This window comes from Pristiophorus japonicus, chromosome 3, assembly GCF_044704955.1.
Source record: "Pristiophorus japonicus isolate sPriJap1 chromosome 3, sPriJap1.hap1, whole genome shotgun sequence".
Classification (NCBI taxonomy): Eukaryota; Metazoa; Chordata; class Chondrichthyes; family Pristiophoridae; genus Pristiophorus; species Pristiophorus japonicus.
This window is the reverse complement of record NC_091979.1, coordinates 192,055,927-192,068,568: the sequence shown is the minus strand read 5'-3', so window position 1 is coordinate 192,068,568 and position 12,642 is coordinate 192,055,927. Positions and strand designations below refer to the sequence as shown.

The following is a 12,642-nucleotide window of genomic DNA, read 5'->3' as shown; positions in this document are numbered from 1 at the left end:
GGCTCTTTGAAAGAGCTATCCAATTAGTTCCACTCCCTCTGCTCTTTCCCCATAGCCCAGCAAATGTTTCCTTTTCAAGTATTTATCTAATTCCCTTTTGAAAGTTACTATTGAATCTGTTTCCACCACCTTCAAACAATGCATTACAGATCATAACAACTCACTGTGTAAAAAATTCTCCACATCCCACCTCTGGTTCTTTTGCCAATTACTTAAAATCCGTGTCCTCTGGTTGCCAACCCTTCTGCCAATGGAAACAGTTTCTCCCTATGTATTCCATCAAAACCCTTCAAGTTTGAACACCTCCATTAAATCTCCTCTAAACCTTCTCTGCTCTAAGCAGAACAACCCCAGAAACTCCAGTCTATGCACATAACTGAAGTCCCTCATCCCTGGTATCAGTCTGTATATCTCCTCTGCATCCCCCTCTAAGATCTTGACATCTTTCCTAAAGTGTAATGACCAGAATTGGACACAATACTCCAGCTGAGGCCTAACCAGTGTTTTGTAAAGGTTTAGCTTTTGTTTTTGTACCCATTGCCTCTATTTATAAAGCTAAGGATAGCATCTGCTTTTTTAACTTGTCCAATCTGTTATGTATGCAACCATATGTAACCAGTATTATACCGCGACAAGAGGGCTTACCTGTTGGAGTCCCAAGGGATCCCAGCATCCCTTGGGAGCTGTATATAAGCAAGCATCCCATACCGTCTGGAGTTAGAATAAAGGAACTAAGGTCACACTTACTCACATCCACAGTACTCAATTACATTACTTTAATATGAACATAACAACTGGCGACAAGATAACGAACCATCACGCGAAAATGCAGAGAACTGTTGGTAGCCTGGAGAAATTCTCAGAAGGGGACGATTGGGAGGCCTTCGTGGAACAACTCAACCAATATTTCGTGGCCAACGAGCTGGAAGGGGACGAGAACGCTGCCAAACAAAGGGTGATCCTCCTCACCGTCTGTGAGGCAACAACCTATGGCCACATGAAGATTCTTCTTGCTCCGGTGAAACCAACAATCAAATCGTATGAAGAATTGTGTACGCTGGTCCGGAAGCACCTAAATCCAAAGGAGAGCGTTCTGATGGCAAGGTATCGATTTTACATGTCAACAGTCTGAAGGCCAGGAAGTGGCGATCTACGTCGCCGAACCAAGGCGTCTTGCAAGTCATTGCGAATTTGATGGATTCCTGGAGTAAATGCTAAGAGACTTTTTTGTGCTTGGCATTATCCTTCGCAAACTATTGATTGTTGAAACACTGAACGTCAACAAAGCCATAACGATAGCCCAGGCATTTATGTCCACCAGCGATAACACCAAACAAACTTTGCAGCATAAAGATGTTTCGGTAAGTACTGTACAGACAGCAACGTCATTTTCAGGCAGGAATGCATATGGCAGAACATACACGCCTGCAGCTGCATGACCTCAGATGACCCAAAGTCCACCATCAAACGTTAATGCGAGGCAATTAACACCTTGTTGGCGCTGCGGAGGTGATCATCGAGCCCATCAATGCCACTTCAAACACTATGCGTGCAAAGGCTGTGGAACAATGGGACACCTCCAGTGAATGTGCAGATGAGCTGAAAACCCTGCAAACCACCACGTTGCAGAGGAAGATGGATCCATGGCGGATCAAACTGAACTAGGGACTCGAACCAAGGAGGCAGAAGAGTACAGAGTACACACCTTCATCACGAAATGTCCACCGATCATATTAAAAGTTGAACTGGATGGAATTTCAGTATCTATGGAACTGGACACGGGTGCGAGTCAGTCTGTCATGAGCAAAAAGGCCTTCAACAGGCTGTGGTGCAACAAGGCTCACAGGCCCAAGCTTAGACCCATTCATACGTATAACATTCATGATAAAGGATGAAACTGAGTACTGTGATGAATGAGTAAGTGTGACCTTAGCTCCATTAATTAGACTCCAGAGTGCAGGCGTGGGAGGCCTGCTTATATACAGTGCTCCCAAGGGAGGTAGGCCCTCTGGTGGTGGTGTGATACAGGTTGCCAAGGGTTAAATACATAACATCACTCCCTTGTAAAGTCAATAGTACACTTATTTACAGGGTGATCTGGGGCTTTTCACTCCCTTGTAGATCGTCTCGGTACAAAAGCAGGTGTGGGTAAGTTGGTTGGTTCTTCACTGGGTTGCTGGGCAGCTGGCCTTGCCGAGCTGCTGGGGATGCTGAGTTCAGCTTCGTGGTCAACCGTGATGTCGGTTGCCACTTGTATGTATGTTGGAGGGTCAAAGTTGGTGGTGTACTCTTCGGGTTGCTCATAGCTATTAGTGAACCGCAATTTGGTTTGGTCCAAATGCTTTCTGTACATTGGTCCATTGGCCAATTTGACCTGAAGCACCCTAATCCCTTCTTTGGCTATGACCATGCCAGCGAGCCATTTGGGACCATGTCCATAATTGAGTACAAACACAGGGTCATTGACCTCAATATCGCGTGACAAATTTGCGCGATCACGGTACATGCTTTGTTGATGCCGCCCACCCTCCACGTGATCATGGAGATCAGGGTGATCAAGAGAGAGCCTTGTTTTGAGCGCCTTTTTCATGAGCAGCTCAGCTGGGGGAACCCCGGTGAGCGAGTGGGGTCTGGTGGCGAGTGCGGTAGCTGAGCAGAACTCAAGACAGTCGGGTCTGCAGGGAGCCTTTCGACACGCGTTTCAAGCTTTGTTTGATGGTTTGGACTGCCCGTTCTGCCTGGCCATTGGATGCGGGCTTGAACGGGGCAGATGTGACGTGCTTGATCCCATTGCGGGTCATGAATTCCTTGAATTCAACATTGGTGAAACACGGCCCATTGTCGCTGACTAGGACATCAGGCAGGCCGTGTCTGGCAAACATGGCTCGTAGGCTTTCGATGGTGGCGATGGACATGCTTACAGACATTATTACACCTTCAATCCATTTTGAATAAGCATCCACAACAACCAAGAATATTTTGCCGACAAATGGGCCTGCATAGTCAACGTGGATCCTAGACCATGGTTTGGAGGGCCATGACCACAAACTTAGCGGTGCCTCTCTGGGTGCATTGCTCAGTTGAGAGCAAGTGTTGCACTGGCGCACGCATGACTCTAAATCTGAGCCGATGCCGGGCCACCACACATGGGATCTGGCTATGGCTTTCATCATTACAATGCCTGGGTGGATGCTGTGTAGGTCACGTATGAACGTTTCTTTGCCTGTCTTGGGCAAGACCACGCGATTACCCCACAAAAGACAGTCCGCCTGTAAGGACATTTCGGCTTTGCGCCTGTGGAACGGTTTAATCTCTTCCTGCAGCTCCGCTGGGACGCTGGACCAGGTCCCATGGAGGACACAGTTTTTTACCAGGTACAGTAAAGGACCCTGGCTGGTCCAGGTCCTGATCTGGCGGGCCGTAACGGGTGACTTTTTATTTTTGAATGCATCCATTACCATGAGCAAGTCTGCAAGCTGTGCCATTTCCACCCCGGTGGTGGGCAATGGTAGCCGACTGAGAGCATCAGCGCAGTTCTCTGTGCCCTGTCTGTGGCGGATTACATAGTTATATGCAGACAGCGTGAGCGCCCATCTTTGGATGCAGGCAGAGGCATTGGTGTTAATCCCTTTTCTCTCTGAGAATAGCGATATGAGCAGCTTATGGTTGGTTTCAAGCTCAAACTTGAGACCAAATAAAACTGGTGCATTTTTTTCACCCCATAAATGCACGCCAGAGCTTCTTTTTCAATCATGCTGTAAGCCCTTTCGACCTTGGACAGACTCCTGGACGCATAAGCGACCGATTGCAAAATCCCCGATTCGTTAGCCTGTTGTAACACACACCCGACCCCGTATGACGACACATCACAAGCTAGCAATAATCGTTTACATGGGTCATACAGAGCAAGTAGTTTGTTTGAACATAACAGATTTCTCAAAGGCAGCCTCTTGTGATTTCCCCCATACCCAGTCGCCTCCCTTGCGCAGTAGCACATATAGAGGTTCTAGCAAGGTGCTTAATCCGGGTAGGAAATTACCAAAATAGTTGAGGAGTCCCAGGAACGATCGCAGCTCCGTCACGTTCTGTGGTCTCGGCGCGATCTTGATGGTCTCCGTCTTGGCATCGGTGGGTCTGATGCTCTCTGCTGCGATTCTTCTCCCTAAGAACTTTACCTCTGACGCCAGGAAAGCATACTTCGAGTGTTTCAACCTGAGTCCCACACGATCTAGCTGACTTAGAACTCTTCCAGATTCTTCAAGTGTTCGATGGTGTCCCGACCTGTGACCAGTATGTCGTCCTGGAAAACCACGGTACGTGGAACCGACTTTAACAGACTCTGCATGTTCCGTTGGAAAATTGCCGTGGCTGAACAAATCCTGAACGGGCCATCTATTGTAGATGAGCAGACCTTTGTGTATGTTGATGCAGGTGAGGCCTTTCAAAGATTCCTCCAGCTCCTGCGTCATGTAGGGCAAGGTCAGGTCCAATTTGGTGAACGTCTTTCCACCAACCAGGATCGTAAATAGGTCGTCTGCCTTGGGTAGTGGATACTGGTCCTGTAGCGAAAAACGGTTAATCGTTTCTTTATAGTCCCCACAAATTCTGACCGTGCCGTCACCTTTGAGTACCGGGACAATCGGACTGGCCCACTCGTTGAATTCCACCGGCGCGATGATGCCTTTTCGCTGCAGCCTGTCCAGCTCAATTTCCACTTTCTCACGCATCATGTAGGGTACCACCCATGCCTTGTGGTGGATGGGTCGTGTACCGGGAACCAAGTGGATCTGCCCCGGAGAAACTTCCAATGCCTGGCTCGAACAACGATGGAAATCTACTCAGAACCTGGGCACATGAGGCATCGTCGACGGATGAAAGTGCTCGGATGTCGTCCCAGTTCCAGCAGATTTTTCCCAGCTAGCCTCTGCCAAACAGTGTGGGGCCATCCCCTGGCACGATCCATACTGGGAGTTCATGCACTGCTCCATCATAGGAGCCTTTGACTTCTGCGCTGCCAATTGCAGGGATCAGTTCTTTGATGTAAGTTCTTAGCTAGGTATGAATGGGGCTGAGCTTGGGCCTGTGTGCCTTGTTGCACCACAGCCTATCGAAGGCTTTTTTTGCTCATTATGGACTGACTCGCACCCGTGTCCAGTTCCATGGATACTAGAATTCCGTTCAGTTCAACTTTTAACATTATTGATGGACATTTTGTGGTGAAGGTGTGTACCCCGTACACTTCTGCCTCCTTGGTTCGAGACTCTAGTTCAGCCTGGTCCACCATGGATCGATCTTCCTCTGCAACATGGTGGTTTGCAGGGTTTGCAGCTCGCCTGCACATTCGCTGGAGGTGTCCCATTGTTCTGCAGCCAATGCACGCATAGTGCATGAAGCAGCATTGATGGGCCCGATGATCACCTCCACAAGGCCAACAAGGTGTTAACTGCCTCGCATTAACAATTGATGGCGGACTCTGGGTCATCTGAGGTCGTTCAACAGCCGGCGTGTACGTTCTGCCATGTATATTCCTGCTCGAAAACGATGTTACTTTGTGCACAGTACTGGCCGAAACTTCTTTACTCTGCGAAATTTGTTTTGTGTTATCGCTGGTGGACGTAAATGCCTGGGCTATCGTTATGACTTTGCTCAGATTCGGTGTTTCAACAGTCAATGGTTTGCAAAGGATTACCTCATGGCCAATGCCAAGCACAAAAAAGTCTCTCAGCATTTGTTCAAGGTATCCAACGAATTCGCAATGTCCTGGGAGGCGGCTTAGTTCGGCATTGTAGCTCGCCACTTCCTGGCCCTCCGCCCGTTGACACGTGTAGAACCAATACTTCGCCATCAAAACGCTTTCCTTAGGATTAGATGCTCCCGGACCAGCATACACAATTCTTCATAGGATTTGGTTGTTGGTTTTACCGGAGCTAGAAGATTCTTCATGAGGCCATAGATTGTTGCCCCATAGACGGTAAGGAGGATCGCCCTTCGTTTGGCAGCGTTCTCGTCCCTTTCCAGCTCGTTGGCCACGAAGTATTGGTCGAGTCTCTCCATGAAGGCCTCCCAATCGTCCCCTTCCGAGAACTTCTCCAGGATACCAACTGTTCTTTGCATTTTCACGCGGTTGTTCGTTAACTCGTCGCCAATTGTTACGCTCATGATAACGGATGAAACTGAGCACTGTGAGCAATGAGTAAGTGTGACCTTAGCTCCTTTAATTAGACTCCAGAGTTCAGGTACCACGTGGGAGGCCTGCATACTTGTTGGGACTCCAACAGGTAGGCCCTCTGGTGGTGTTGTGATACAGGTTGCCAATGCCATTAACAATACCAAGCTAAGAACTTACACTAAAGAGCTGATCCCTGTAATTGGCAGCGCAGCAGTAAAAGTCTCCTATGATGGAGCAGTGCACGAACTCCCACTATGGATTGTACCAGGGGATGGCCCCACACTGTTCGGCAGAAGCTGGCTGAGGAAAATCCACTGGAACTGGGATGACATCCAAGCGCTCTCGTCCGTCGACAACGCCTCATGTGCCCAAGTTCTGAGCAAGTTTCCGTCGTTGTTTGAGCCAGGCATCGGAAGTTTCTCGGGGACGAAGGTGCAGAATCCACTTGGTTCCCGGTACATGACCTATCCACCACAAGGCACGGGCGGTGCCATACATGATGCGAGAGAAAGTGGAGATCGAGCTGGACAGGCTGCAGCGAGAAGGCATCATCGCATCGGTGTTCAACGAGTGGGCCAGTCCAATTGTTCTGGTCCTTAAGGGCGATGGCACGGTCAGAATTTGTGGGAACTATAAAGTAACGATTAACCATTTTTCGCTGCAGGACCAGTACCTGCTACTCAAGGCAGGCGACCTATTTGCGACCCTGGCAGGAGGAAAGACGTTCACCAAGTTGGACCTGACCTCGGCCTACATGATGCAGGAGCTGGCAGAATCTTCGAAATGCCTCACCTGCATCAACACGCACAAAGGTCTTGTGTTCATCTACAATAGATGCCCGTTTGGGATTCGATCGGCCGTGGCTATTTTTCAAAGGAACATGGAGAGCTTGCTAAAGTCAGTTCTGCGCACCGTAGTTTTCCAGGATGACATATTGATCACAGGTCAGGACACCATTGAACACTTGAAGAGCCTGGAAAAGGTTCTAAGTCGGCTAGATCGTGTGGGACTCAGGTTGAAACGCTCGAAGTGTGTTTTCCCGGCGCCAAAGGTTGAGTCCTTTGGGAGAAGAATCGCGGCAGACGGCATCAGACCCACCGACGCCAAGACGGAGGCCATCAAGAACGCGCCGAGACCACAGAACGTGATGGAGCTGCGGTCGTTCCTGGGACTCCTCAATTATTTTGGTAATTTCCTACCTGGGTTAAGCACCTTGCTAGAACCCCTACATGTGTTGCTGCGCAAGGGAAATGACTGAGTATGGGAGAAATCACAAGAGGCTGCTTTTGAGAAAGCCAGAAATCTGTTATGTTCCAAAAAACTGCTTGCTCTGTATGACCCATGTAAACATTTAGTGCTAGCTTGCGATGTGTCTTCATATGGGGTCGGGTGTGTGTTACAACAAGCAAATGAATCGGGAACACTGCAACCGGTCGCCTATGCATCCAGGAGTTTGTCCAAGGCCAAAAGGGCCTACAGCATGATTGAAAAAGAAGCTCTGGCATGTGTATACGGGGTAAAAAAAATGCACCAGTATTTGTTTGGTCTTAAGTTTGAGTTAAAAACTGACCACAAGCCGCTCATATCACTATTCTCAGAGAGCAAAGGGATTAATACCAATGCCTCTGCTCGCATCCAAAGATGGGCGCTCACGCTGTCTGCATATAACTATGTAATCCACCACAGACCGGGCACAGAACTGCGCTGATTCTCTCAGTCGGCTACCATTGCCCACCACTGGGGTGGAAATGGCAAAGCCTGCAGACTTGCTCTTGGTGATGGATGCATTTGGAAACGAAAAGTCACCCATCACGGCCCGCCAGATCAGGACCTGGACCAGCCAGGATTCTTCACTGTCCCTGGTAAAAAACTGTGTCCTCCATGGGAGCTGGTCCAGCGTCCCAGCAGAGATGCATGAAGAGATCAAGCCGTTCCAGCAGCGCAAAGACGAAATGTCCATACAGGCGGATTGTCTTTTGTGGGATAATCGCGTGGTTTTGCCTAAAAAAGGCAGGGAAACATTCATATGCGACCTACACACTACCCATCCAGGCATAGTGATGATGAAAGCTGTAGCCAGATCCTATGTGTGGTGGCCCAGCATCGACTCAGATTTGGAGTCTTGCATGCGCCAATGCAACACTTGCTCTAAACTGAGCAATGCACCCAGGGAGGCACCGCTAAGTTTGTGGTCATGGCCCTCCAAACTGCGGTCTAGGATCCACGTTTACTTTGCTGGCCTGTTTCTAGGCAAAATATTTTTGGTTGTTGTGGATGCTTATTCAAAATGGATTGAGTGTGAAATAATGTCTGCAAGCACGTCCACTACCACCATCGAAAGCCTATGAGCCATGTTTGCCACGCACAGCCTGCCTGATGCCCTCATCAGCGACAATGGGCCGTGCTTCACCAGTGCTGAATTCAAGGAATTCATAATCCGCAATAGGATCAAGCACGTCACATCTGCCCCGTTCAAGCCCGCATCCAATGGCCAGGCAGAACGGGCAGTCCAAACCATCAAGCAAAGCTTGAAACGCGTGTCATAGAAACATAGAAAATAGGTGCAGGAGTAGGCCATTCGGCCCTTCTAGCCTGCACCGCCATTCAACAAGATCATGGCTGATCACCCACCCCAGCACCTCCCCCCCATGCCCCCTCGACCCCCCCCCCCCCCCCCAGCCGCAAGGACCACATCCAACTCCCTCCCGAACACATCCAATGAACTGGCATCAACAACTCTCCGCGGCAGGGAACCCCACAGGCCAACAACTCCCCAAGTGAAGAAGTCTCTCCCAATCCCAGCCCCAAACAGCCCACCCCCCATCCCAAGAGCGTGCCCCCCCCCAAGCTCCGGACCCACCCAACATCAGGAACACTCCCCCCGCATCCAACCCGCCCCGTCCCGTCAGAATCCTTCCCAAATGCCGACCACCCCCGGATGTCGAGCCCCCAGCCCCGGCCACCCCGGAGCCACGGCCCCGCGACGCCAACCACACCACATCCACCAACCGCCATCTGCGCAGTCAACCCGTCCACCCCACTCCGAACACTCCCCGCACCGAGGCACAGAGCCCCCAGGCCCGCCCCTCCAACACACTTCAACCCCCCAGACCTCCGCTGCAATGTGGCCCCTCCTGTCCCCCTCCCTGGATTTCTCCACCCCTCCACCTCCACCACTCTCCCCTCCACCACTCTCCCCTCCATCCCCCGCCCCCGTCTCCCCTCATCTTCCCTCTGCCTCCCTGCACAGGCTCCCATCTTGGGGGCAGTAACCTTCTGGGGCAGGGAATTTTAGCCCCCAGCGTGGAAGTCCTGCTCCCACCGCAGAATTGGCCTTACCACCCCTCAATGGAAGCGGAGTGTCGGAAGGCTCCCTGCAGACCCGCCTGTCCCGAGTCCTGCTCAGCTACCACACCAGACCCCACTCGCTCACCGGGGTTCCCCCAGCTGAGCTGCTCATGAAAAAGGCGCTCAAAACAAGGCTCTCTCTTGCCCACCCTGATCTCCATGATCATGTCGAGGACAGGCGGCATCAACAAAGCATGTACCATGATCGAGCAAATTTGTCACGCGATATTGACGTCAATGACCCTGTATTTGCACTCAACTATGGACATGGTCCCAAATGGCTTGCTGGCACTGTCATAGCTAAAGGAAGGGAGTAGGGTGTTTCAGGTCAAACTCGCAAATGGACTAACTTGCAGAAAGCATTTGGACCAAACCAAACTGCGATTGACAAACAGCCACGAGCAACCCGAAGAGGTCACCACCAACTTCGACCCTCCGACACACACACAAGTGGCAACCGACATCACGGTTGACCACAAAGCTGAACTCACCATCCCCAGCAGCCCAACAAGCCAGCTGCACAGCAGCCCAGCGAAGAACCAACCAACTCACCCACACCTGCATTTGTACCGAGACGATCGACTAAGAAGTGAAAGGCCCCAGATCGTCTCACCCTGTAGCATTGACTTTGGGAGGGAGTGATGTTATATATGCAACCCTATGTAACGAGTATTATACCGCCACCAGAGGGCATACCTGTTGGAGTCCCAAGGGATCCCAACATCCATTGGGAGCACTGTATATAAGCAGGCCTCCCATGATATACTGACACTCTGGAATTAGAATAAAGGAACTAAGGTCACACTTACTCACGTCAACAGTACTTAGACACATTACTTTAACATGAACATAACACTATCAATAGCTCCTTTTCTTGTAATACCGAATCCAAATGAACTTTGCCTAATCTAGTTGTGCTTGTGCATTGCGGTGCTCCCTCGCAAATACCTACTTTCACAGTGGGCAACTTGATCAACAACAACAACATACGCCTTTAATGTAGTAAAACGTCCCAAGGTGCTTCACAGGAGCGTTATAAGAACATAAGAAATAGGAGCGGGGTAGGCCATTTGGCTCCTCGAGCTTGCTCAGCCATTGTATAAGATTATAGCCGATTTGATCTTGGCCTCAACTCCATTTTCCTGCCTGTTCCCCATAACCCTTGACCCCCTTGAAACAAAATTTGACACTGAGCCACATAAGGAGATACTAGGGCAGATGTTGGTCAGAGGTAGGTTTTAAGGAGTGTCTTAAAGGAGAAAAGAGAGGCGCAGAGGATTAAGGAGTAAATTTCAGTACGTCACGTTACAGTGACTGTCGCTTCAGGTAGCTCCAGCCTCGCCCTTACGCACTGGTTCTACTGTCTAAGGCTCCTAAAGGGGAGCAGTATAAGCTGAGCCTGCAGGAGGCGCTCTACCTCGGTCTGGGAGAGAGTTCAGCGTCCATATTAGAAATCAAAATTGTGCAGGATTAAAATGTTTTATTTTGAACCGTAAGTGGAATAACATTTTGGAAGTGAAATAAAAACATGCTTAAAAACAATTGACAGGTTAGGTGGCAGCATCTGTGGAGAGAGAAACAGAGTTAATGTTTCAGGTCGATGACCTTTTATCAGAACTGGCAAGATGTTGGAGATGAACAGTAAAAGTAAATACAGAGCCAGAGAAAAGGGGGTTTGGAAATGAATAAATGGGAAAATTCTGCAATAGAGTGGAGGGCAGGAGTGATTAAATGACAAAAGAGATGATGGTGCAAGGCAAAAGGAGGTTAAAAAAAAGAAACAAAAAATGGGTCCAGAGGAGGTGCAAATAGTCACAGCAGAATAGCAGAAGGGGAGGGCATGGAAAATGTGGCAAAGTGGAGAGGGTTGTTGTGGCCCAGGAAAATTCGGGGAAAGGTGGGTAGGCCCCAGGGGTACGGACCACCCGCCTGTCACGTACCGATATTAGAAGTGAGTCTGATGACTTTATTTTTGTCCTGTGTTGTTATACCGCACTGTGGATGGAGCAACATCTATGCATTTTCTAACCAGTGGTGAGTTGTTTTTTGACATATCTCCCCCATGAGTGATTTTATAAGGAGATGCATGGTGTACTTTTCTAGGCAAGGACTGAGTGTGTTTGCTGTTGCAGTGTTCTATTTGCTGAAGTGCAATAAACGTTTTACTGCCAGTTGCATGCCTGTGCTAACAAGATTTTTTAATCCTAATTTGTGGTCAGTTTCACTCTCCCGATTTTCGAAATAGTCCACCTGAGAGGGCAGATGGGCCCTCAGTTCAATGTTTCATCTGAAAGATGGCACCTCCAACAGTGCAGCACTCCCTCAGTACTGCACTGGCAGTGTCAGCCTGGGTCAAGTCTCTGGGGTGGGACCTGAACCCACAACCTACTGACTCAGAGGCAAGGGTCCTAACTTTCAGTTATGGTTGATGCGATATTTGAATAAAATACAAAAAGCTACCAAAATCAGATTTTTAAAAAATCAGGAAGGGTTGTGTTGATGCTCATCGGATATTATTTCACTCTCAAGTTTCTTCTTTACATTTTATTTCCTTTTTCATTGCAGGGTTCCTCTGGAGATGTTGGTCCTCCTGGTCAGCCTGGCTTGGCTGGGTTGCCTGGACCAATAGGACCCCGAGGACCTCCAGGTCCTCCTGGACCAACATCGTTCAGTCTCCGGGCTGGATTTGTAAGTTCTTGTACCGTAAAAGTAACCTATATTTCTATATAGCATAACCTGAACTATTCTGTACCTCAGAACTTTGCAATGCCAACCTGCACCATTTTATGATGAAAATGTTGGTCAACATCAAGGCCATTGAGATTTGGTGAATGGTTAAAAGTTGGAAAAAAAGTAACATTTTAAAAATTAATTCATGAGATATGGGTGTCGCTAACAAGGCCAGCATTTATTGCCCATCCCTAATTGCCCTTGAAAAGGTGGTGGTGAGCCACCTTCTTGAACCGCTGCAGTCCGTGTGGTGAACCACAGGGCTGTTAGGTGGGGTGCTCCAGGATTTTGACTCGGCGACGATGAAGGAATGTGACTTGGAGGGGAACTTGGAGGTGACTGCATTTAATGCACCTGCTGCTTTTCTCCTTCTAGGTAGTGGTGGTGCCTATCAC

At 49.3% G+C, this 12,642-nt stretch overlaps 1 protein-coding gene across 4 annotated transcripts in view; it reads left to right on the top strand.

Annotated features, from left to right (window-relative positions):
* col18a1a (collagen type XVIII alpha 1 chain a) overlaps positions 1–12,642 on the top strand; it is a 468,959-nt gene that overhangs the window by 346,234 nt on the left and 110,083 nt on the right. For all 4 annotated transcript variants that reach the window (XM_070876137.1, XM_070876138.1, XM_070876136.1 and 1 more), the window contains one exon: positions 12,083–12,205. In XM_070876137.1, the coding sequence (XP_070732238.1) occupies positions 12,083–12,205 (123 nt within the window). The remainder of the gene's footprint in view (positions 1–12,082; positions 12,206–12,642) is intronic.